The 25,148-nt window shown below is 39.8% G+C and overlaps 2 protein-coding genes across 9 annotated transcripts; both read right to left on the minus strand.

Moving 5' to 3' along the window:
- Positions 1-2,475: 2,475 nt before the first annotated feature.
- Positions 2,476-16,076, minus strand: LOC127367645 (phosphatidylinositol 4-phosphate 5-kinase type-1 gamma-like). Of its 8 annotated transcripts, none has more exons than XM_051407688.1 (18): positions 15,671-16,076; positions 12,828-12,856; positions 12,547-12,636; positions 12,277-12,407; positions 12,060-12,177; positions 10,360-10,512; positions 9,505-9,804; positions 8,979-9,187; positions 8,813-8,896; positions 8,451-8,499; positions 8,168-8,252; positions 7,846-8,019; positions 7,018-7,174; positions 6,834-6,896; positions 6,189-6,744; positions 5,440-5,514; positions 4,154-4,231; positions 2,476-4,049 (listed from the first exon to the last, which is right to left on the minus strand). In XM_051407688.1, exons 1-18 carry the CDS (start codon positions 15,762-15,764, stop codon positions 4,047-4,049), a joined length of 2,448 nt encoding a protein of 815 aa, XP_051263648.1. In that variant the 5' UTR covers positions 15,765-16,076; the 3' UTR covers positions 2,476-4,046. The 8 variants fall into 8 exon arrangements, with proteins under 8 accessions (XP_051263648.1, XP_051263638.1, XP_051263657.1 ...); XM_051407678.1 differs by having other exon boundaries at positions 4,154-4,234; XM_051407697.1 differs by lacking the exon at positions 15,671-16,076 and adding an exon at positions 13,370-13,928 and having other exon boundaries at positions 4,154-4,234.
- A 957-nt stretch (positions 16,077-17,033) lies between these two features.
- Positions 17,034-21,561, minus strand: LOC127367695 (phospholipid hydroperoxide glutathione peroxidase-like). Its single transcript, XM_051407753.1, has 7 exons — positions 21,443-21,561; positions 20,433-20,527; positions 20,139-20,283; positions 18,968-19,119; positions 18,002-18,026; positions 17,813-17,872; positions 17,034-17,599 (listed from the first exon to the last, which is right to left on the minus strand). Exons 1-7 carry the CDS (start codon positions 21,506-21,508, stop codon positions 17,567-17,569), a joined length of 576 nt encoding a protein of 191 aa, XP_051263713.1. The 5' UTR covers positions 21,509-21,561; the 3' UTR covers positions 17,034-17,566.
- Positions 21,562-25,148: the final 3,587 nt, after the last annotated feature.

Below are 25,148 nucleotides of genomic sequence, written 5' to 3' on the forward strand. Positions count from 1 at the left end.
CTTTGTTTTCTTCAGACTGCCAAAGATAAACACTGCCTTAAGACACTGACAACGCAACACAGAGACTTTCATGGCTTTTCATCTGTGTGTGAGAGGGCACCACATCCCCTCTGTGTGGACAGACAGACATCTGTTTGCAGCTTCTCACGCTGAGTTAAAAAGAGACGCTTCGATCCCTTCACGAGATTGGACGAAGGGGGGATGGGCTCTGATCCAACTAAGTAGAAATCTTCGACTGCAAAACACAAGACTCTGTTCATGTTTTGTAGATTTTTAAGCTCTGTACATTGCCATGCCAGGGTGGCTGGAATACACATGTTGGTCTGTGCGTGGGAGGGGATGTTATGTACCAGAGATCAGAGGTTGACTGCTGGTTCACACCAAGTCGCTGTTTCAAGACTCTCTGAGAATATCTGAAGATGACTGATGAAGAGGTAGCATCATGAGACGCTCGCTGCTAAGAGATGTGATGCTCCCACAAACCTGAGTGGGCTGTAAGGAGTGAGGCAAGGCATTCTGGGTAGGTGAGGCTTCACCTCCCACACAGAGATTCAAAAACATACCCCCTGCTTTGATCTCTCTCTCTCTCTCTCTCTGTCTCTCGTTCCTCTTCCCTTTTGCTTCTTTTCACGTGCCACACACACACACACACACACACACACACACACACACACACACACACACACACACTGCACACTGGCCCTGTTTGTTGTGGCTTTCGCCCCTCTCTCCTTTGAAAGAACAAAGACATTTGTTTATGTTTCCTGCAGATGAAAGCTCAGCTTTGCGACAGCCCATTTCACCCCAAGTACAGATGCCGCCGCTCCATAATTTTCATAAAGTTCAGATTTGTCTTTTTTAAATGAGAACTTTAGAACTAAGTTTTTATAGCCATTTGCATTTAATACTTTCTTACTTTATGTTTTGCTTGGCTTTTTTCTGTGTGCTTTTTTTCATGATAATCATGATAATCCTATTCAAAGTCACAGGTGTCTGATCCCTATCCCAGCATGCACTTGGTAGGAGGCAGGGGGAGGTGCAGAATCAAACTGACATGAAAAAGACATTCATATCTATTATAGTCTTCAATCCCATGACATGCATCAATTTGCTTTTGGTTTAAAAAGAAGGCCGAACAATATCCTAAAACAGCTGGGTACTGTCGTCACATGCACGTTACTCAGGCAGTTGTTAGTGCATTTGTTGGGGACTATTTTCAGCTGCGGACTGATACACATATAGTGCTTTAGTGGGTGTTTATGGCAGCAAAACGGTGTATGTGTGAAAGAGACTCAGAATAAACTAGTGCCTATGTTCATCGTAATGAAGTAACATGTCAACCAACCAGTGTGGCTCCGTTTTTGGGCAACAATGGAAGTCTGTGGCGCAGAGGAATAAGAAACTGCATATGAGGCTATGAGTGCACAGATCTTTTCATGGTATTTGTTGACAATAAGAAATATTCTAGAATTTCATTAGCTATATCCTTAGTCATATCTTCACCTTAATCAATGAGTTGCACCGCTGGACTGGTGAAGGAATACCGCCCTGGCTGAATGTCAGGAAGAAGGAATTGAGGAAGCAGGAGAAGGAGCAAAAGGATTAGGCGTGTGTGTGTGTGTGTGTGTGTGTGTGTGTGTGTGTGTGTGTGTGTGTTGAGAGGTAGAAGGACAAAAAGAGAGGAGAGGGACAATTTCATTCCAGGACAATTGGGAAGGTGGCTGCTGATCCTTGTCCATCACACATTCCATCATGGCCCCGACATGGCTGACTTGTCACCCTGAGTGACTGGCTTACACATAAAAAACACACACACACATATGCACACTGCAATGCACTACCCACACACACGCACACATAGAGGAACACAATTCACACACTGCACTCACTGTAATGTCTTCCTGTGGTGACTTCTGACTACAGTGCATGTTTTCTCTCACTTGACTGTACTTTAGTGTACAAATGTTTCTGTGCATATATATACTGTACTTATAGAGTTAGTGTATATTTCTGCAGACAGCCAGCTAAGATCCCAATGGGCTGTTTTGATTGAAACCCTATTGATCCTTGTCTGTTTTTATTTCAGTGTATTTTTTAGCAGCAAAGCCTGTGCAGATAAATAAAAATGCCCCTGCAATCGAGACTTCATATCTTTATGTGTGTGTGAGTTAAAACATCAGTGAGATGTGATGAAATATGAGCCTCCCTTTTATGGCCCATCAACAACACAATAAAATGAATTATGGCCTATGGACAGCGCATATACATACTGGCATATGTCTCTGTGTAATTTAATTTTACAGTGCAGCAAAGATTCTATATGAGTTTCCACTGGATGGGGCAGGATTAACAACTCTACTTTCTGAGACATTGTGGTGCCCTCTAGTGGGCTAATTTTGCAAATAACATTTTACAGCTAAAATACATTCTGCTTTTATATATATATATATTTTTTAAAAAATCCACCAAAATGAGTTGTTTTTTACACAATATAATCTTTATTTTCTTTTACACAGTGATCAGCTACAAACACTGTTGCCTACAAACAGGCAGGTTAGCTTCAGCAGACTCAAATAATACAGTAATATGTTACAGCAGTGCTTATCCAAACAGTCAGGAAGTGGTGTTACAAGTGTCACCATGTATGGATGAAGGAAGATGCTGTCTGTCGCGACAGTATATTTATTTTCTTACTAAACTGTATAGAAAATTGAGGTTATTCCAGTTTAGCTCTGTTTGTTGGTAATAGATGGTTAATCATGTTTCATTAATGACTGGGGTACCTTTTTTTTTCATTTCTCTCACACAGCCAACATGCTTATAGCTGGTTCCGACTTGCATGGCTGATAACAACAAATGGAAGTTACACCTTCTGACAATCTGACAAATAGGCAGGACAGAAAAATCTTACACTTACATGTCTTCCAATCACACATCAATATGCATGCAAACACATGCACAGACAGAGACATACGAACACGTACAGACTTACATGCATGTACACACACAGACACACACACACACACACACACACAGACACACACACACACACAGTTTATCTGCCATTTACAAAAGATCATTTTATTTATTTTTTCCTTTTGTTCTCTCTTGACCTCTTGGTTCTAAATCCTGAATAATTGCATGGTGGCAGAATTGTTTAAACTCAGTAAACCTGGTATTTACTCACAATAAAATGCTATGTGTTGTTGTTTTTTTATTTTTTTTATTACATGTGTCTGCAATATCAAAAACAGTTATGAAAATGAGTTTGTAATAAGGCATTTTGAACACAACCATTAATTGTCAGGTCAAAGTTTCTGAAGTGGACCACCACACACCACTGGAAGAACAGAACACTGTGCATACACAGCACACAAAACATTATCTGTGTTTGAGTGTTTTCAAACAAAAATAACAAAACATGTACGATTTCAAAGGACTGCAGCCACATGTATTTTGATAAAGTGCTAAAAAATAAAATTATATACAGTGTTGACATGCCCCTAGTAAAAAATAAACGCATGAATAAACTCTGAAGTAGTTGCAGTAGCATTAGTCAAGAAGGGAAATCAGCATTGTGTGTGTCCATATTGCATAGCCAGAGCTGGCACAGTGCAGCGTGACTAACACTAAAAACCTAAAAACAGCAGGCAGCGGGGCTGCAGTAATACCTGACTTAACAACCACCAAAATCTTTCACAGTACCACTCAGCTGATTGTTATTTTAGTTTATTTCTCTGCTTGATGCCACTCAGATTGTCCAGGAACTGATGCTTTATGATTTTTTTGCATAATATTTTGATAGTTGTATGTCTATAAATTGGTTGAGTGCATGTGAGCATATGCATGATTGTAGTGTTGTATACTTGAATGTTTCTGTAAGTTCATTCCTTTAGTCTCTGTTGGCAAAACAAGCTTCCACATGCAATTTGGGTAACAAACAACAATTCTCATAGTGCCTTGGTGGCTTTATTATTAAAACCTCACAGCTTCTGTATATGGAGACAGCCTCTGGCTCCACCCGTCACTGCTGTCTCCACTGTGAGTTACTGAAAGAGCAGAGAGACAAATAAACAGGGGTAAGTGTAAGATATGCTAACAGGAGTATATATATATATATATATATAAAATAATCAATAAACTGTACACTCACTGTCTCACTCTCCCCATCTGAGCCCCTTCTGGACTCGGAGTGCAGAGGAGAGAACACCCAGCTCCGATCCTCCTGATTCTGCTGTTATCCAATACAGCCAGCAGGGGGCAGCGGCAGAAGAAAGGAGACAAGAGGAGAAAGATGAGAAAGAATTTGGGGAAAGATACATTTTTAAAGACATTCCCCAGCCACCGAAGTTTAAATCTGCCCGGTGCAATTTCTGCATGTTGGGAGCTTCAAACAGCATTTAGTTGAATTTTTTCAGCTGCACGAGGTGAACTCACAGTCCGGCTATGGTTGCTTATTTACCATTTAGTACAATTTGTTATGTTTGAAAGTATCAGTATCATCCTTTATGTGCAGATGTGTCTGAATCTGCAGTTGAATTTGAAGAAAAAAGCAAAGTCTACAGGTCAGATATAAGGGATGTCATACCCTGCTTAAGATTGGTGTAACTTCACTTTAAAGCCCCCCAAAATTATATTTTCTAAATTAGCTTCTTATTATGACAAATGGGATCCTCAATAATCACAGTTTTCTGCAAGCGTCAGAACAGTTTTGGTTGTGTTACATCAGAGATTTCTTTGTGGTTTCAAGTGGCTGGGCTTGGAAATAGGTTACATATTCCTGTGTGCTAATCAGAACATTTTAATCAAAATCGGATGAAAGTTGTGGGTTGGTTAGCTTAGATTACCAACATCAACTCCTGAAGCCGCTTTACTAAATAATAAACAATTGTTCCCCCAAACTTTAACATCATTGCTGCTTATTTAGTCATAAATATTGAATGTTATAGGGAAATACACAAAATTTGAAAACTTATTTTCAGGGGCTTTAAAATATTTCAAGTGCAGCTTTAGTAAACAGGGGATTTCAAGTGAGATTTCATTCTAGCTAAGCACTGACAACACTAATCCGTCTGTCAGCTCCTCTGTGCTACCTGCGTGCTACAGGGCAGAAGCTTGAAGGACCAAATCCAATAAAAGCTACAGTAAACTATCTGCAGGTCCAAGACGATTTAAAATAGTTTACTGGTAACATGTTACATAAAGATGCATGCTTAAATACACATGATGGCCCGTTAGAAGCTACAGTTATTCATATGCAATGCCTTTTTTTTGTAGACTTCAATAATAAATAAGTCATGTGAAATGCACTGTAGCTTTATTTTTCACTTCTGAAGATCCATAAGCAGCTGTGCTTTTGACAGTCCCAGTGGAACAGTTAGCAGCAATGAGATGGTATATGTGGAACAAATGACTCTTACTACTTTGTTGGTGACTTACATTGCAACTTGAGCTAGAGTTTAGCTTACGACGGCCAAGAACTGGAGAGTACACCCAATATCTGCCATCTGCATACTGATGGATGGACACACACACACACACACACACACACACAGAGATGAACACACAAATGCATATAATGTGGGTACAGGAAAACAAAGGAAACTGAATGAATTATTAGACAATGGAGGAGAAAGATGAGGTGAGAGAAGCAGTTATGATAGAGAAAAAAGGAAGGAAAGTGGAAAATGGACAATGAATGTAATATAAAGGAGAAATAATTCACACAAAGAGAGTGAATTATGGCAAGCTGGGCATGACAATGACAGGGTGCATGAATGCAGATTGACAGATATAATTACATCATGCAGTGCAGGAAAGACAACCTCAGTGTTTTGCTGATGCATAAAAAAGCATGAACTATGACTGGTGCCAGCCCCGTGCTTTGGAAAAAAAGCGTTTCGGACAGCGAGAGTCTGTAGTACGTGCACACTGCAACACACAGACACCTTTCCCCCTCACCATCATAACTCTACCACGCTGTCCTGACTGGGCCACTGCAAGAAACCCAGTAGATAAAGAAAAGGACAGAAAAGGAAAAATTATCTTTACCCTCTGAACTGACAGACAACAAAGCAACACTGAAGAGAGATCCCTGCAGTGTACTGATACGATAGACCCCTAGCTCAAGCAGTTAAAATCACTTCAAACTAAAACCAAAGCACTGATACATAATAATGAGGACTTACAAAGTAGATGTCAGACACCGGCACCTCCCCATCCAATGAGTTGTGGCTGCTGGACACAGACAGCTGATTGCACGATGGACGCGGCGCCTGCGGAGGCACCTGGGGGCTTGGAGGCTGTGAGGAGGGAGGGGTCGAGGGGAGATGGTGCGAGGAGCTCCGGATGGAGGAGTGAGGAGATGCAGGGCAGATGGGAGTAAATGCTGAGGCAGGAGGTAGGGTGGAGGAGTTTGGAGTTGAGATGATAAACTTGGATTGTGCAGTGGAATGACAGACTGGGGAAGAAAGAGTGGAAGACTGAGCCACTGTGGGAGAGGTGAGTGGTTTGGTGGATGGACGGATGGATGTAGCAAGTGTGGAGGATGACTGGCTAGCTGATTGAGCAGCAGAGGATGAAGACACAAAGGAAGGAGGAAGGGTGGTGGAGGAATGTGCCGAGGATGGATTGATGGAGGGAGGGGTGGATGGGGCAAAGACATGGGGTTGATGATCGGGTGACAGGTGGCTGGGGGAAGCCATTTCTGTCAACTGTGTGAGCTCCGTGCTCTTTGGGATTTTACTGTATGAAGCAAGATAAAGAACACTGTTAAAATGCTGTTACACAGGCAGCTATGGACATTAGTATGGTATTGCTGTATATGTGTGTACCTGAGCTCCACCTCCACTGTTATGGTGTCCTGCTTTTCCCCATGAAACTCAACTTTCTGTGACCTGAAAGTACACAGGAAGATATGTGGTATCAGCAGGGAAGGTACAGGGTACACAGTACATTGTTTTGACAGAATATTACCATTACAGACACATCGTTGCATATTCATGCAATTATTCTCACCTGGCCACACTTGGGGAATGCATTTGTCTCCTGTAGCGTGGGTGCTCTGGTGTGTCGAAGGGGGTGGTGGGTAAAGAGTTGTTAGAAGAGAGTGTGGTAGCGATAGAAGCTGTGGTAGCATCTTCAAAGGACGGAGGAGTGCAGGGTGGCTCTCTCCCTAATATGCATAATGAACCAAGAAATAGAAAAAGAGATCATCAAATATATGCGAGTGATGAAAATATACCACAAAAACAAGAAATAGAATTTAATTGCGTTAAATCAGGCATAATCAAATTAACCTTTCATTCAAGCAAACTGCTATCTAATTGTACAACACCATACCTCAGCCATTACACGACCTGTGTGTTGATGTGGACAGTAAATAATGCAATCTTGTACACATTATGCTTTTCTGAAGTACCTATCTATATATCTAGCCATTATTTGTTAAAGTTTTACTTTTATTTCGATTCCTGTTGCTACTGCTACTAAACTGCTGCTGCACTTCTATTTCTCCACGGGGATCAATAAAGGCTCACTTCATTTCAATTAAAGGGAAAATGGAGCTCTCTGCTGCAGACAATTGAAGCTAATAGTGTGCCAAGTTCAGAAAAACACAATGTAACAAGGGGGAAACCAGCACTCACCAGTTCACTCTTTCTTCTTATTCAAGCAGCATTAGCATGTTGCATTGACATTCACTCACTAGATTTAATAAGGCAGCTCGCCTTTATAAACACTGATAAAGGCTACCAGCCAAACAATCCTATAATACTGGTATTATTGTGTTTGGTATTAAGCATCAATATCATTGTGGACTAATACAATTTACAAGAAGTTAATTACCATTATCTTCCAGCATGGGGAAGCTACGAGCTCCACGTAGGTTCTCCAAGTTGTCTAAGTTTTCCTGCTTCTCGTCACTCACTGAGGGACGGTGCCCCGCTGAACTTGTTCCAGCACCGGACTTGGACATGGAAAGAGCCCCTCGTCCTCTTTTAGATGGAGACGATCGCAGTGCTGTGAAATCGGGGCATAGTTTAAAAAAATGTCTCATTCTAAAAATTTTGTAAAATGTCCCGATAATGAATACTGCATTTTTGGCCCTGTTGTCATCACACATAAAACACTGTCAGCGATTATGGCTCATGCACAGTTGTAAACTCACAGCAGCTTTTCCTGAAGACAGTGGTGCTACAGAATTTGTAGAACCTCTCAGCATAGAAACCAGGTCTGTGAACTGACACTGTGTCCTGTGAGGGAAGCGGAAGCAGCAGTGGAAAAGGGAGACTGAGTAAAGGGACTTTTAATGCACTTTTCAAACACAATAGCAATCAAGGTACTGAAACACAAAATATATTTAAGAACAATATATATTATATATTATATGTTTTTGTGAGGTTTAGTTTGCTTGGATATAGATACATAACAGTTATGTGGAAGGTACACACCCCGTCATGGATGAGGGACTTCCAAGAGTGCTCCAGTTTCTTGATCATTCTGTCAGACAAAGACAATTAAATTATTTAGTTAAGCTCATTCAGTGACTTAATGTCACCTGGCAACCACCAGCTACAGTACAACTTGCAACGTTGTTAACAACTAAATTTTATGCTATGCATCGCACAACATCCTGCTAGTGGTTTGTGTGTCTCATAAATCCTGATGCTTAGAGCTGTAAGGAGAATCTCGCAACTTGTTTTTCTTCCAACACTTACAGTTGGCTTTGTTTGTTAGTGAAATATTTCAAAGTTAATGTATTCATTTACTGATATTACATGACAGCTTAACTTCTGAATGTCTTGTTGCTTACCTGTAGGACTGCAGTATGTCAATGATTCCAATGAACAGCAGGAGGCGTTCTCCTTTACTACCCACAGCTGGAATGCCACCCATACTACAGACAGACATTAGAACATTACCATCATTTGTAAATGTAATGAGATGATAAGGGTAAACACTATAAAATGTTGACTTACGTGTCATCGTGGTCCAGTGTGTCCCTGCATGTGGAGCCTCCCTGTATAGACTCCATGGCAGTGGAGTACAAGGCTCTCTGAGCTGCACGCTTCTTCTCATCCCCGCCTCCTGCAGGAGAGCCTTGAGACTGTCGCTCTCGCTCCGCTTGGGTCTTGTTATGGATCCCGAGCAGCAAACTGTAGTCCATAATCTTAAAACTTTCCAGAACCTGATGAAAAATGCACACATTATATTTCAAAATATTTAGCTCCTGAAAAAAATACTTTACTTTTTATGTATGGATTTGATTTAAAAGCTTGGGGATTGGCAAAAATGTACCTTAATACTTCCCTTCTCTTTCTCTATTGTTTCATCCTACCTTTTAATGGCTCTTTAATTACTTATTTACAGCATCAACTACTGAGAAAATAGTTAAATAGTTTATGTGTGGTTGGTTGTGGGGCATGGTTAAAATAAAATAGAATGCACAGTGTTAATCTACTTTTACAAACTACTCTTCATCCATCTCCCACTTCTCTTTCTCACCAGACAGTCTCTCTGCAGAGTTTTGACCAGAGCACTGTATGTGTCCTGGTCCAGAGTGAGGCCTTCAGGAACGTCGCTCAAAAAGTCCAGGTCTTTAAAAGTGGGTTTGGACTTCTCTCTTTCCTTCTTGGATGCTCGCCTCTTGTATGTGGAGCCCTTCAGATCAAACTTGGTGTGCATGCGTACAGAGCGCGGTAAAATATTGTTCATCACAACAAGTCTGATGTTCTTGCCCCCACACTGGACGCAGTAGAGGCCAAAAAACTTTGGCAGCAAAGTCCGGGGGTTCTGGTTCAAGTTCTGGAGATGGGGGTGGATGCGGAAGACATAAGGAAAGAAACAGGGAGAATGAGAGAAATATGGTACTTTATTTGATAATAAGGCATGCAGTCTATGTTTTTCGGTCGCAGTGCCATGCTCCTGCCAGACAGCTTGATCTATCCACAGGGCTCAGCTCATTCTTGTGTCTCTCCTGTTTGCATGCTTAACCTGTTAAAGAGTGCTTAACCCGGGCTCCGGCCTCTGTGACTGCTGGCGTCACAGCTGATCGGAGCCAGTGGGTAGGATAAAGAGGATAAAGATGACTAGAAGTTTCAGCTGCTGTGTTGCTCTAAAGCATGCACTCATGTACACAAACACCCCACGCCCACACACCCAAATCTCTGAATAGACACACTATTACAAAACATGCGGTAAGGTTTTCATTTTCCAATTCCTCTCAGGGTCATGTAGGTTATTTAGTAGTAATGAAAAAGGATACAAGTTACAGTATCTAATATATTGTTATGACAAATATACTAAAACAATTTGGAAACGGCTACTGAATTGATGAGGGAGGGGCTCAGTTTGACTTACCATATAGTATCCAGGAAGGAGTTTCTGTAGGAACTCTGCCTCTTTATGCTGAACAGTTTTGATGATGAACTCATCATCGCGGGTTACATAGAATATGGAGCCACTAGCTCCTGGATTTGTCAGCTCGATCAGTGGCTCGTTACACAGAGAATACTAGACAGAGCAGAGAACAAACAGAGATTAAAATTTAAGTTCATTTTAAGTCTAAAATCTGACCCTGTTTCAACATCCATAAAAGCAGATTGTATTAATTTTTCTGCCTGACATCTGGTAAAGGTCTTTGCAAATGTCATTTTATGATTGATAGTTTAAGAGTTAAACTACAATCTCTCATAAAATTCAGGGCTGCATAGCACTGTTAATGTTGGATCCAACAGAGCTTTCAAATAGCCACCCAAAAGACTAATACATCCACCCACTCACATAGCATTGCTCATCAGCAGCAAAAAGGGAACTTAACGTGAAAGTGTGTGTATACTACTGAGTGCAAAAGGGAAGGGTGTGGGTGGGAAGAATTACACATCTAGAGGAGTCTAAATTGTACATTATGACATTTACAACTTATTGTAGAGTGAAGTTGCTTACTTAACTTTGGAAGTGTTACTTTCATCTACTGGTGCTGAATACCTTGTGCACTACAAGGAATTGTGTTAACCTCAGGCAAACATTATAAACTGCTTACATTTACACTGAATATCTTACTGTGAAGTAGAGCAATTAGGACTTTGTAAATAATGAAGTGAGTTCTAATGAAGTTCTTTAGAATCTGGAGACTTAAGTTGAAAAGTAAGAGAAAGTGCCCATTGCTTGGTGTTAATTTCTCTAGGAAAGTAGTTTAATTTTCTAACACTTATGCAATTTTACTTTACTTTTACTCTCCACCACCAACACAAACACATGTAGACACAAACCCAAACTACTCTCTCAGTGTCTGCTGCCACTACTTGGAGTTTAAAAAAGAAAGCTTTAGTCTGCTAATCTCCCTCTAGCACAGGTAAAATGTGAGCTTAAACGTGCAGCTGAGAACACTGTGGGTCCCTGTGTGTGTGTGTGTGTGTGTGTGTGTGTGTGTGTGTGTTTGTGCGCACGTGTGCAGCCTCACATGCAAAATATGCATGGGCATGTGCAACTTTTATTTTTATGTTTGCATGTACACAGTTCTTCTTTTTAAGTGTGAAGGCATTTAACATTCATCTTCAGAGCAACAGAGGTCTGCTGAGGCAGGAGGCATGTTTTCTTTGATAACTCCACTGATCATCCTTTGAATGATTTCAGAGGGAACTTCACACAAACCTAAATTTAGAAAATGTCAAGTCAGATCATACAGTGTTAACTGTTACACTTCTATCAAATAAAATGCAACGAGCAAGAAAAACAAAACACAGATTTTTCAGAACACTGAACAGACAAATTACCAGTTTGAGCATGTAATAAGGTATAACGCAATTTGTTTTATTACTACATTCTATGTTATTGCTACATTTAATAATGAATTAAGCAGTGTTTTTCAAAATATACATAAAAATGTATACATTTACATATCCAATGCAAATATAAACATTATTAGATCTGTATTTTTGTGGTCAAAGACAAGGAAATAGTCCAACTATTTAAATAATAGAATGAATTGGCATTTATGAATTAACTTTGTAAGACATTCAAATCCTGTCACAGGTTATCAGAGAAAATAAATGTCTCACCAGGTAGTCATCTGGTCGGATCCCAAACAGCTCTCGGAAGTAGCGGAAGGCCACAGGGGCGTAAGTTTTAAACCTAAAGTCTGGGTAGTGATGGGCTGGAGTGAGGTTACTGCCCTCGCTGTATGGAGCAAGATGGGACAACAGGAAGAGTAAAAGATGACATTAGATCATTGTCACACCCGTGCACATAAACACAAATCCACTCGTATAAACGCACCTGGGGAAGAAGATGCTTTCCACTACATAAAAGTCTTGCATCAGCACATCTCTCTCAGGCTTGGAGCTGAGGTTGCCAACGGTATATCCAATACCCAGCTGGATGGCCCCTTGCAAGGCAGAGGAGGTGGTCTGGAGGCGGAGAAGAGAGAAAAGAACAACAGTGTAAGGTGTGGGTAGAAAGTAGTTTGTGAAATCGTGACGCCAAGCAAACCTAGAAACAGTATTTAATACAAAAGGCAAAGACAAATAGAGACACAGATGAACATACCTTCTTGTATGTGGTCTCTCCAGAGGCATCTACCCTCCTGTGGCCAATCTTTTTCTCATGGGCTAGGCCCACTCCGAATGGGGACGGCATCTGTCACATGGAAAGAAAAGGGAAATACAAATGTATACGTGATATAGGAACTGTTCTAATTGTATATCGTCTCATCAAAGGTCATATGTAATTGAATCATGCAACAAACCAATAAAGAGAAGGGAAAGAGAAGAAGAAAGCAACAGAGACAGGTGAGCCAGACGTGTGTATAGTGTGAAGTAGCCTCTCACCTCTGTTATCTGAGCCCGCTTGGCTGAATCTGTGGACAGAGACAGAGAGAGAAGATGCAGGAAAATTAGGAGAGGAGAAGTGTCCACATTGGTACATTGTTAAGCATGATTTAGCAATTAAGGATTTAGAAACGTTGCCAACGTTGCCATCAGACTCACACTGAGGTTGGCAATTGTTACCCAGTTAAATTTAAGCAATCATAAGGTGTACACAGCACAATTAACCCAACCCTTCATCAGGGCATACGTTTTCATTGCTATTTATTTACCTAACATTTATTTAACCAAGTAAGCCCATCTGCATGTTATTTTTACACAGCATATGTGTTATCATCCAAATATCATATTTGCACACATGAAAGTGGAAATTTGAACATATGTAACTCGATTACAACTGGAATAAACAACATCTGCTGAGCAACATTGTGTGATACCATCAAACACCCCAGCTACTAATGGCCCTTGTAGTGAGAATTTTTTTAGATAATTTGGCAAGTTTAACTTCACCAACCTTGTTCCAAATAATGCAGTGGTAAACTCACCAGCAGAAGAGTTCAGAGCCTACACGTTACCAATTGTTTGATAATCCAGAAAGACAAAATTCCTTGCTAAACCAAAGCCTGACATTAAGTAGACAGACCACTGTAGACTGCGGTCACTGTTTTCTATTCCTGGATCAGCGAGATTTGTACAGAGAAGGTAAAAACTCTATTGGATTGACTTCCTCCCTAATCTCAGCGCTGCCATTGGCTGAGGTCTCCAGATCACATCGTCAACCAATCACACATGAGGATTAGGAGGAATCTTTGCCACTGACATTAAGGACACAACTGGACTGTGTCCGTATGTGTCTGTGTAATAAAGAGGAAGAGAGAGCAGGAAGGAAGGAAGTGAAAGGGGAAAAGAGCTCATAGCATTTGACAGTACTACAAACTACTTGTTTACATCATTATGCTAAATTTCAGGTCATGTGAGAGTGAAGATTAAGGAAGTGCAGCTGACAGAGCACGGATAATGAATCTTTAAGCCATGTTTAAGAACAGCACACACTGTAGAAGAGTCTGCCATCACTAAGGCACGACAGAACACAATGATAGTTGATCTTCAACATAATACATAATACTGATGACCTAATGACTTCTCCTTGGTGGGTCAGTCGGTGTAAACAAAATACATTTATAGAGTCACACAACCTGAATTCTTAATTAAAACTGAAAATTAAAACTAACTTACAGCATATTTGATTAAATATCCTGATGACCCTGGCGCCATGTACTTGTACACGTTTACCACTGCTCTGACTCTTTAGCTGCTTTACAATGGCAACTGCATTAATGACAATAGTCTATAGCTATGCAGGCGGCTCTGTAAGGCTTTCCTTAGGCACAGCGATGCTTTCATATTGGACTGGACTAATTGTGCAAAAGAACATACAGGACTATTGAGAAAGCATTAATAACATTTAGAAAATCGTGGCAAAGAAATTCAGCATGCAACTGTGCAAACAAAAATAACTATCCCTTTAATTCCATTGATCTCTTTTAGGCCCCCGTGCAGTGATAGGACACACGGCTGGCCACACCTGTAACGTGCAGATTAACGCTGCATCAAAGCCTGTCAAGCAGAACAATGAGAAGGTGTATCTGCACACACAAAGAGTCTCTGTGGGATTAGGGTCAGGCCAGAATAATGTGCCACTGAGCTGCAGGCAACAAACAGGACAAAGTCATTGTAGCATTTCTGATTGCTATGTGACAAACAGGCTACCTGTATGAATCAAAGCCGATACATTAAAGAAATTTACATTTACTTAGATATCCTTGCAATTGAACATTTTATGTCGATGGTAAGAGAAGTATCCCTTAAGGCCTGTGTGCGTGTGTCATATAAAGAGGATTAGATCTCTCCCTTAGCTGAGAAAGTGACAGCCTGTTGCTGTGACACTAATGTGACACTGAACACAGGAGTAGATTTTTATGCCCCGTGGCCCTCTGCACACAACTATAATCTGGTGGTATTAATAATAATCATCTGTGCAAAAACATGCAACGTAACTGCGTATACATGCACATGCAAAGACGAAATGTTGGACCTCCTAGCTGATTAAATCTTTCTTTAACATTTGCACATCATATAACTGTCATGCATGTTCTGTAGTATTGAGCCATGACATCCACAGCTATGCTTTGAACTGATACCCACAGGGGATTAGTGTGTGCTTTATGTTATAATTCCATATCAGATTATGTAAAGCACTCTTCAGATTTAGCGAGGAAGAGGAAGAGAGACGTGGTAAGAATGATGAAGACAGACAGAGGTTAAGTAGAGGAGCAAAACAGCACCTGACAGACCAATGTATGTATTCACTAGTGGCTGCTGTACATACAAATGACTAATGTATGCTGTGTATACCCCACAAGTAAATAGCCCACACACTCATGTGGAGTACAAATCCCTAATGTGCACCTTGTGCCTGTGCCAGGCTGCAGTGAGACACTGACACTATGAGCCATTTACAACAGAGCAGCACTGACTTGAATCTTGACACTGTTATCTAACCAAGCAATTTATTATTCATTTCACAGCTCAGGTTCCTCTATCTACAATTTTCTGCATCTAATTTAGTGGCAGAAATATATATATATATTCTCCCCACCCCCCAGTCAATGTGCCTAGCCACATTTACATATGATTGAATGGTAGGACGCTGCCCACTTATGTCCAACTTCTATGCCCATCTGCTGCCGCTGGAAGCTGGGTTTGAATAAGCTCACAACGGGGCTACTATCTGACTGTTTGTCGCACAATAAACGACTCTAACGGTAACTGAAAGACATACGGACCGGTGTCCCCCAGGTCAAGCTGTAGGCAGGGGCCGGCGGCCGCTTCCTCATCCGTCCTCCCGTCATTCCCGGTTTCCGCAGTCCTCCCGTCCATCTCCAGGAGGGTGCCTGACGACGACGCGCAGCCGTATCCTTCCTCGGCGAGAACGAGACTACACGGTACGCGCTTCGAAACAGTCTACAAAGGCTGTCATTTTTCACCTCCGTCGATATTTCCTGGTACTACTACAGACTACATAACTCTCCATGAAGGTACATTTGCGGCTGTAAACAGACACACGCAGCGAACACGTCCAGAGCCAGCGGTGCTGATCATCTCTGCCGCTACTGTGCGTCATCAACGGCTGCGTGCCGCTACAGCAGCGCACTGAGCGCACAGCCGTTAGACCGTCACTGTGTACTGAGGGATCATATACTGTGTGGTAGCTCTGGGTGGGACCAGTCAGGTTCATTTATATTATAACCAGCACCACTGAATCCAAATATAGTTCAATTCTTACTTGATATAGAAGAATATAAGAATATACTCATGTAAGAAAATTAAAGAGTAGAATAGTTTACACACATTCAATTGCTAGCTACTCATTTGAATTATTCCCTTAATTTCTCAGCTACGGAAAGCAACCTAGGTCAGTGTTAGAGAGAAATGCTCCCACAATATGATTTCCCATTAAACTGCTTTACACTCACTAAATTAAACAGTTCTAGGAAGTTATGTAAATTATCACTTGTATGGTGTGAGTTACAATTATGAGATTTTATTTTTTTGACATATGAGGTAACAGTTTTATCATATTTAATTTTTATCAATTCTTTCTTTTCATGGTGGGTGAAAAGGGAACATGTTGGAGGTTTATTTTACAGTCTATTTTTTTCCTTTCAATTGTAGAAAGGGAAGGCAAGGCAGGCAAGCATATCATTCAATATTTAAAGGAGAACAGTTTTCAATTGTAAGTCTAATTTATCAATATTTACTTTGGTTTCTATTCTCTTGAGGAACTTTCTATTTTCACAATTACTATAAATTCCATGAAACCTAACCAGAAATAACTGGTATATTACAGACCTGTAAAATTAAGCTTTAGGACATAAATATAATTTTTTTTTATAAAATTATGTTTTTTGATAATTAAAAAATGGTATAAAGCATGTTTACTTGTACTTGAGGAAATAGACTTACAGTACAAGCATTACTAAGGAAGGAAATCACTGTTAGGCACACATAATTTGGTTTACATGTTGAAATGTAAAACCTTGCATTAGTTATAAAATATCTAAACAATTAGGCTGACTGAAGAAGAAGAATTAAAAAATCTAAATAAACAGATCGTTACCACTCCCAAAGCCATCAGGTAAACATTACTATGGCTCAAATTAGATTTTAATAGGTGCATGTAAATTGACAAATGATGTCCAAGAGAGCATTTATATTTCAATGTCATAACATGATTAGTCAGGAGTTACAGACAAAATAACAGGCCTAGTTAAGTGCAAATAATATTATCAGTAGCTTTACAGAGATCTGTGAAATGTATGGCATATTATGTCCTTGCATAAAAACATAAAGCTGACATTGACACATGAACAAACTTGTCACTTAACATTCAGAAAGGACTAGATTGTAAATGTATAAGAAAAGGGAATGACTGTTTTGAGTTTGAAGTAAGATGTGAAGGGCCTCTACTTTAAATAACTACTGAATGTCCTCTCACATGGTCTCATGGGTTTGGTGTGGGTGAGTTCTGGAGGTTAGTTGCACGCTGGGGATCATCAGGCCTGCCCTTCCCAAAGCTGGGTTTACAGACAGGCCGTCACTGGTCCAGACACACACACACACACCAATACCCAAAAGTCCATGGGAGACGTCAGGAGTCAAACACATGGGAAACAGCAGTATTACAGGTACGTTGGCAGGTCCTTCTCCACAACCTGCAAAGAGAAATAAGTAGAAATGTTACTATGACAGAGATGGGGAATGGCACCATTTCATTGATTACTGCCTGAATAACAGGTTGAGATTTACAAAACTTTAAGAAAATCACAATAGCAGCAAACCTTGGTATGCACCAACATCATATGCAAAGTGCCCCATTTCACAGCATGCACAAAAAAACTACTAAAAGCACAGCGAGTGCTACTTACGCTGGGATCATCTGTTGGGCCATATCTTTTCACCACTAGTCCCTCTCTATTAATCAGAAACTGTTGAGGAATAAGACACCATAATATGAGCACAAAATCTGTTTTCAGCAGGCAAAAAAAAAAATTAAGCAAAATTTAACTGAAGATGCTTTTTAAAAATATAGATTGTGAACTATATCAGGAAATTACCTTTGTGAAGTTCCATTTGATGTTACTGTCAAGAGAGGAAAAATAACATATTAGTACAACAATCTTAAGACATTACCCCAATACTACTGTTTTATCCTTCATGGAGCACAGAGTGTGTAGTCAGACACAATTCAAGTTGGTTACAGTAGTGATCAGTTTGGACAATTACGAAATTCATAGAATAACTTTTCAACACACTCCTGCAACATAATCTACTTCTCTGCTTGGTACACTCCCAGACAGGATATAGGATATTGTATTGATTGTTTGGACAATGCAATATCATCATACGACGATTTTAATAGTTTTTTCAATGAAAATTTAATTTGTTATGTAAAAATGACTTTTTCCATGACTCACATCACAATATCTGTCAAAATAATCACTATATAATGTTTTTACCATATTGTGCAGCCCTATACAGTAGCACATGAGCAACAAAATTACTTTAATGCCTTTTTCAATAACAGCTTACTGTCAGCTGTGGAACATTTCACAACCTCACCCAAAGTGAATGAGAAGAGGAAGAAAGTAGTGGGGTGAAGTAAAAGACACTGAACAGGATATGTATGAAACACAGTGTCTCCATTACAGGGTTTATAATGATGTCATAACAGCCTGCTACCCAAAGTGAAAAATTTAAAATTCTATTTTTAATGTGAAACTGCTGAGTAAAATATAACGGGAATCATGGTCATAACTATGAATAAGACCAAGTGTGTAATCTTTTCTCCCCTCTTTAACTATGTTGCTTCTCTTGTAGGATGACATTAATATAATGACACTTTTCATTCAGCATCTCCTACGACTGAGAATAGTACCCACCACATAATACTCATTACTAACACTGATGTACAGAAAACAAAGCTCTATCATGATATAGCTTTATATGGTTAAAGCAGTTATTCTAATCAACTCAAAGAAAAACAATTTCAGCGTAAACACAAAAATAAGGCAATAACTCACTTTCCCAGGGTTCCCTTGCCTTTGGGTTGTGCTTTCATCCACTTCCACAGAGGGTGAGCGTTGTCTCCATTCACCTCTATCTTACTGAAGAGGTCAAACTCTGCATTGTAACCTTTGGCAAACTCTTTAATCTCTGCATCAGTACCTGGCTCCTGGATCATGCACAAAAAAATCCAAGTTAAAACATTTGGAAATATACGTTTGTAACCGAGTTAATAAAGCTTTGCATGGTATGAATAAATGTATTCAGTCATGCATCTAAAATATGCAAGAATCTGGCTCACATGCTTGTTTGAATTGAAGGTGCATAAATGAATAATTATTTAAATGACTTTTATCCTGCCAAATCACTTCATTCAAAAAGAACAATGAGCTGCAGGAAAGGTTTAAGATGAACAGCCAGTAGTTTAACAGTTCATGGATCGTGTTCAGGGCTCAAAATTGACTTTTTTCAGCAGCGTCACAAATTCTATTTTCAACTGTCCCAGACTTAACAACCATTGACCCAAAGTGAACATAATGAATGTAGTTGAACAACTCTGTCTCAGTAACTGGCATCACTTTACTGGCTCACTCTGGTCAGCCACAGATGTTCTTCTAGTTGTTCCCTCCACTTATATCTGAATTAAAAATGTAAGATCACCCTATTAGCCGTAATCAGTTTAATTATTTATTCATTGAGTTACTGTTTCATGGTTATTTCTAACTGTTAAATGCATCATTGCAAACTGCAGCACAAATGCCCATACACACGCACACTTTATACTTATTATTATTATTATTATTATTATTAGACTCACAACAGGGACATTGAGAAGCTCAAACAAACTATTTAAATATTTACAAGCTTATACAAACTATTGACATATAAGCTATAGGAACAACCTAGCCCAGATATCTGGAGGGAAAGAAGGTCAAACAACTATTTACATATTTACAGGCTAATACAAACTATTGACATATAAGCTATAGGAACACCCTTATCCAGAGATCCGGAGAGACAGAGCGAGAGAGAATAATAACTTTATTTGTAAGGACAAATTTCTCTGCTGTCCCAGAATTGTTCCAGATGATGTATCTTTGTACTCGGGACAATGGGCAGTCCTTGATTACAAGTGCTGCACGTGTTGTGTGACAAAATAACGAAAATGAAAACAATGATTCTTATTACCTGTCCTCCAAACTGGTTGCAGGGGAAGCCCAGGATGCGTAAACCTTTCTCAGCATAGGAGGCGTGCATTCCCGCTAGCTGAGTGTAGTTTACCCTGGTCTTTCCTCATTTAGAGGCTACATTTACAATAATGCACACGAACCCTCTGGCAGGGACAAACAGAACAAACAAGAGGTTAAACTGTGAAAACATCTGCAAACTATGGCTTATTTGTGAAGTCTAAACATGACTTACAACACCCTATAGTACTCTAACAAACTCTATGCATGCATGATACATTATAATAAATATTACCTGTATTGCTCAAGAGACACCTCATTGCCATCAATATCCTTGGCAGAGAACTCGTATATTGATTTGGCACCTTGCCAGTCTCCCACCTGAGCACACTGCATGGAGGTGAAGAAGAGGAGAAGAGGATTGGATTGCATGTAAAGTTAGGTGAGTGTGTGTTGATTGAGTAAGACAGCCGAAGGTTTGTCTGGGCTAAAGTCCACGAATGCAAAGCAAAGGGCAAAAGTTATCTGAAGCCACAAGACACAAACAAGATGAATCAGATAAATGGGAAGGCGGGCAATGAAGTTAGTCACTGCTCTTAATGCTCAGTGCTCTTTGTCCCATTTGTGTCATCGTTCATGTCCGCGCCCTTTACACTCATTAACATTGGGCTAACCTCATAACTAGTCACCGGCATACATTTCTACTTAACGTTACTTCAGTATAAAATACAGTACATGAAAAACTTAGGATCTGATTAACTTCACGTAAACCGTTACGATTTTAATTTTAAGGATGACATATGAACCGTGGAGCTTCTCCCGATTTTATGTTACTATAGCAACATCACCTGGTTCGCAGATTACCACCACGGATTAACATTAACGGTATCTTTATCCCTCCACGGTAACGTTATATCGACGCTAACGTTGTAGCACAGCAAGCTAATGACACCGGTCGCACTTTCAACACAGAGAAACTGAAACCTCAGGGTTAAATCTGTGTGACTGAGTCTGGAGAGAAAGATAAACCGTTTATTATTAACGCTCCGTGGCCGTTAAATTGACGTTAGCAATGTTAGCGACGTTGTCGGGGTTTTTTTTGTGTTTTTTTTTTAGCACGAAGCGAGCGCTGGGGGCTGCAGCTACATCGGAACCATTTGTCAGTTACACCCTATTTAAAAATAGAAACCCTATATCTGACCTTACGCGTTGTTCAGCCTGCAGGCAGCAGCAGGTACATAAAGGGTTTGAACCACGGCACACATAAAGAAATAAACGAACGTTATATGTGCCCTGTGTACTCACCATGCCTCTCACTATTCCTCTGCTCCCGAACAAACCTAACAACAGAGTGGGTCTGTAGAGCCACATGGTCGCAACCGCAACGCTGACGACCGCTGTCACATGACCTGTTAGCACCGCCCACCGGAGGCAGCACTGAGGTAGGACTTCCCCCAGAGCAATGGCCCTGACTTCCCCTAGGAAAGAAATTTAGACATACACAACCCAATTAATTACTTTCTGTCTCCAGTTCTCTTAACTTCTTCTGTTTATCGTTTTCTGACACAGAGCAATTGTAGCTTTTGCAATTAAGCGTTTGATTTAAATATTTTTGAGCACTGGGCAGTGGAAACATGTTCACTGACAAATCAGCTTTTCAGTTGATGAGATGAACTTTTTAGGCCAACAGAGCAACTTTATCATTCATTTGGAGTAATATTTCTGGCCCCCTGGACAAATGGAAGTCCAATGCTCACATCTTTTAGCTCTGTTTATTATTATTATTATTATATTGCTGAGTGAAATATCTGGCCCTTTTTAGATGCTCACCAGCTGGTTGCTGACTTTGTTTATGTGCCGTTTGGTGCTGAGGCAGTGATGTATCGTGGGTTTTTATAGGTTTAAACAGTAGGGCAATGAGAAGACACAATGACTGACTTTCTTCCTTCTTTAAGCAATCTGAGTGTGAGGTTTGTGCTCACCCACTCTCTGGGGAGAAACCGTGTCAGGATCTCTTGGGCAATATGACATTTGACTTCTTGCCTAAACATGTTTGTGCTATGAGTCAGCTGCCTTGGAAACATTTCACAGCAACAGACAGCGGGCATATACACTCATATTTAGATGCTCTGCTCAGGAAACCGGATAACATGTAATAAGAAATGCTACTTTGCAAACTGAATAGACCTTTTTCATAGCAGCCATTTGACATGAAATTCAAATTCAGACAGAGTCAGTGTGCTGCTATTGTAAATGTGAGCTTACAGGAAAGGCCCTGCTATACTAAATGGAACAGAGCCTTAATTAGTATAATTGGTAACACCTGTGATTACCCTGCTATTTCATGTCAGAATGGCTGCTCTGAAAAAGGGTTATTCACTCATTTGTGACAAGTAACCACTTTAGGCTAAAAACCCTGAGCCCTGAATGCACACCCCTGATGGACAGGCTGAGGAATTGAGTGTATTAAATCAATCGTATGCAGTAACAATACATATTTTAACCTTTGCTGCTGCAATGACCAAGTCCATCCTTGTGGGTCAGTATATTTACATATACTGTACATGAGCACATTAAAATAAGATAATATATTTCATTTCATGGACCACTAGATTGCTACAGACTCCGTTTTTTAACTAGCTTTTGTACTTTATATTCTTATTTCTTTTTGTATGCCTCAAATGAGCCACAACCTTTCCTTTTTTTGTACTTGTGTTTTGATCTTCACTTTTGTCTAAAGGTTGAAAATTAATGGTATGAACAATACTGATATGTCAAAGTTAAGGAACCATAATTGTACTGTAGTTTTACAGATGTCCAAATCTGCCTTTTTGCTGTTACTGTGGAATAAAAGATTAATGGTATGAGTTCACTGTCAGCTGGAAATCAGTTATCAAAGCTGTAGTTTTCATTTTTTGCAACAGAGGGCACTATCTAACCTTCTAAAGAGAGACGGCTGTGCAGAGTTCATAACATTTATGTCTTTGGATGCAACATGAAACTTATGTTGAGAAAGAAGGACATGGTTGAGATTTTATAAAGATATGATTAAAGATTCTGTGAAATTGGAAGGCAGTTTGATTGATAAAATGTCACATATACAGTATACTATTTAAGATAAGTAATCTAATATAAATATGTAAATTATAAGAGGGATTAGCTGCATCTTGTATGGCTCATATTTACCAAGTTCTGAGTTGAATTTTGAAGATAAGATAGAACAGAAGGGCCATGCAGCATTGAACCAGTCCAGAGGATTTGCTTTCCTCTTATAGAGTTTATTGATACCATAACATCTTATGCCTTTTTATTGCACTTAAATTAGGCCATGGATCTATTCCTTTTAATGTCCTTGTTCTGGGACATTGCTTTGAAATAGACTCCTGTGGTCTGACGTCAGACTGGTGCCACAATTAAAGTCCCCATGAAACAGCATTTTGCTTCTTTAATTGGATGTATTCCCTGCTGGAACTGAAATAACTCACAAAGGAATCACTTGAACATGTGAACCAACAGGTTATCAGTTGGAAAGGAAGTTTAAAAAGTCTTAAATTTACCTTTCAAAGTTAAATACGTATTTCTTTCTGTACTTATTACAGCTATTGGTTTATTGACAGCATTCTACTTTGTTTATGGCATACAACATATCAGATTTAGTCAGTTACATTATTGTCCAAAGTGTATTAACCAAACTTTATCATGACTGAGTCAGAATTTAAACATGAAAAACATTAGAAATTAGGAACTTAAATTCTACATTTAATCATATAATCAATAAATACTACTTTTACAGGAAGCAGACAAGATATAAAATATCAGAATTATATCACAAGACAACGGTTATATGACATGCTTTATGATGAATATAAGGCATTTAAAAGTACAACATAGACATATTTAGATATCCACGGCCCACTGGACAATACTTTCTGTCTATTTTGTTAATAGCTGGTCTCTTAAACTACAAGTTTGGTGAAATGCCAGTGTGTCATCTTATATAGATCAGTGGATGTATAGTGGATGTGTAGTATAGATGAGTGGAAGAAGTCAAGTTACATTTGTATTTAATTATTTTAGTGACCTGATGTGCAATGAGACGATATGGACTAATACAGTTTTACATGTCATTAAGCCCCCATCATCACTGAGGTTTATCAGAAGTGATTTGAACAAGCAGACATGCCGTCCTGCACCGCACTGTCTGGATCATGAGAGCACACGACTGCCTGAGATAGTTAAACTGATGCTACCTGCGATCTCCTTGTTAGTGGAAGCAGTGGGTTGTCTGCCCTCTAACACGCGCACATGCAAACTGCCATTCACAATAAGTGTGTTTGGGTGATGTGGAGGTCATGTCATGAGGATTTTAATTAGGGTTTGACAAAACACAGAATCTACCACAGGTTTCCACCTTGAAACATCCAGTTCAAAGCCCCTAATTAAACACCTCACGTATAGCCAATTAAAACTGATATCACAGGGGTTCTACTGTAAAAGACCTCAGTACAATTGATGTGTGTGCATGTGTGGAGGAATAAGTAGGGGGTAGACGCTGTAATTAGTTGCTGCTCTGCCTGTACTGTCAGTCTGTGAATATGAAATAAATGAAATAGCACAGTATGTTTTTGTAGCATATATGTTTTTTCCACTGAAATAGATGATTGTTTACCTCCCAGGAACTGTGCAGAACAGCTTATAATAATGAGAAATAACTGATAAAATGTTGCACTGGACAAATGCCCTGAAATATATCTGCACCTGTTACACACACACACACACAAGCACACATGCACACATGCACACATGAACAAATGCAGCTTCAATTAAAACCATGAGGATAATAAGGTCACAGGATGACATTTCAAACTGCTGCATGACACATGTATGTCATCCTAAAAACTGTGCAACAGGCTTGATATCACTGAAAAATGTTCACTTGTTTGTTTACTGCATCACATCTCACTGGTTGTAATTTAATGAACTGCTCCCATCTGAGGCAGCGCTGGACAGC

The sequence above is a fragment of the Dicentrarchus labrax genome, unplaced genomic scaffold, assembly GCF_905237075.1.
Source record: "Dicentrarchus labrax unplaced genomic scaffold, dlabrax2021, whole genome shotgun sequence".
NCBI lineage: Eukaryota > Metazoa > Chordata > Actinopteri > Moronidae > Dicentrarchus > Dicentrarchus labrax.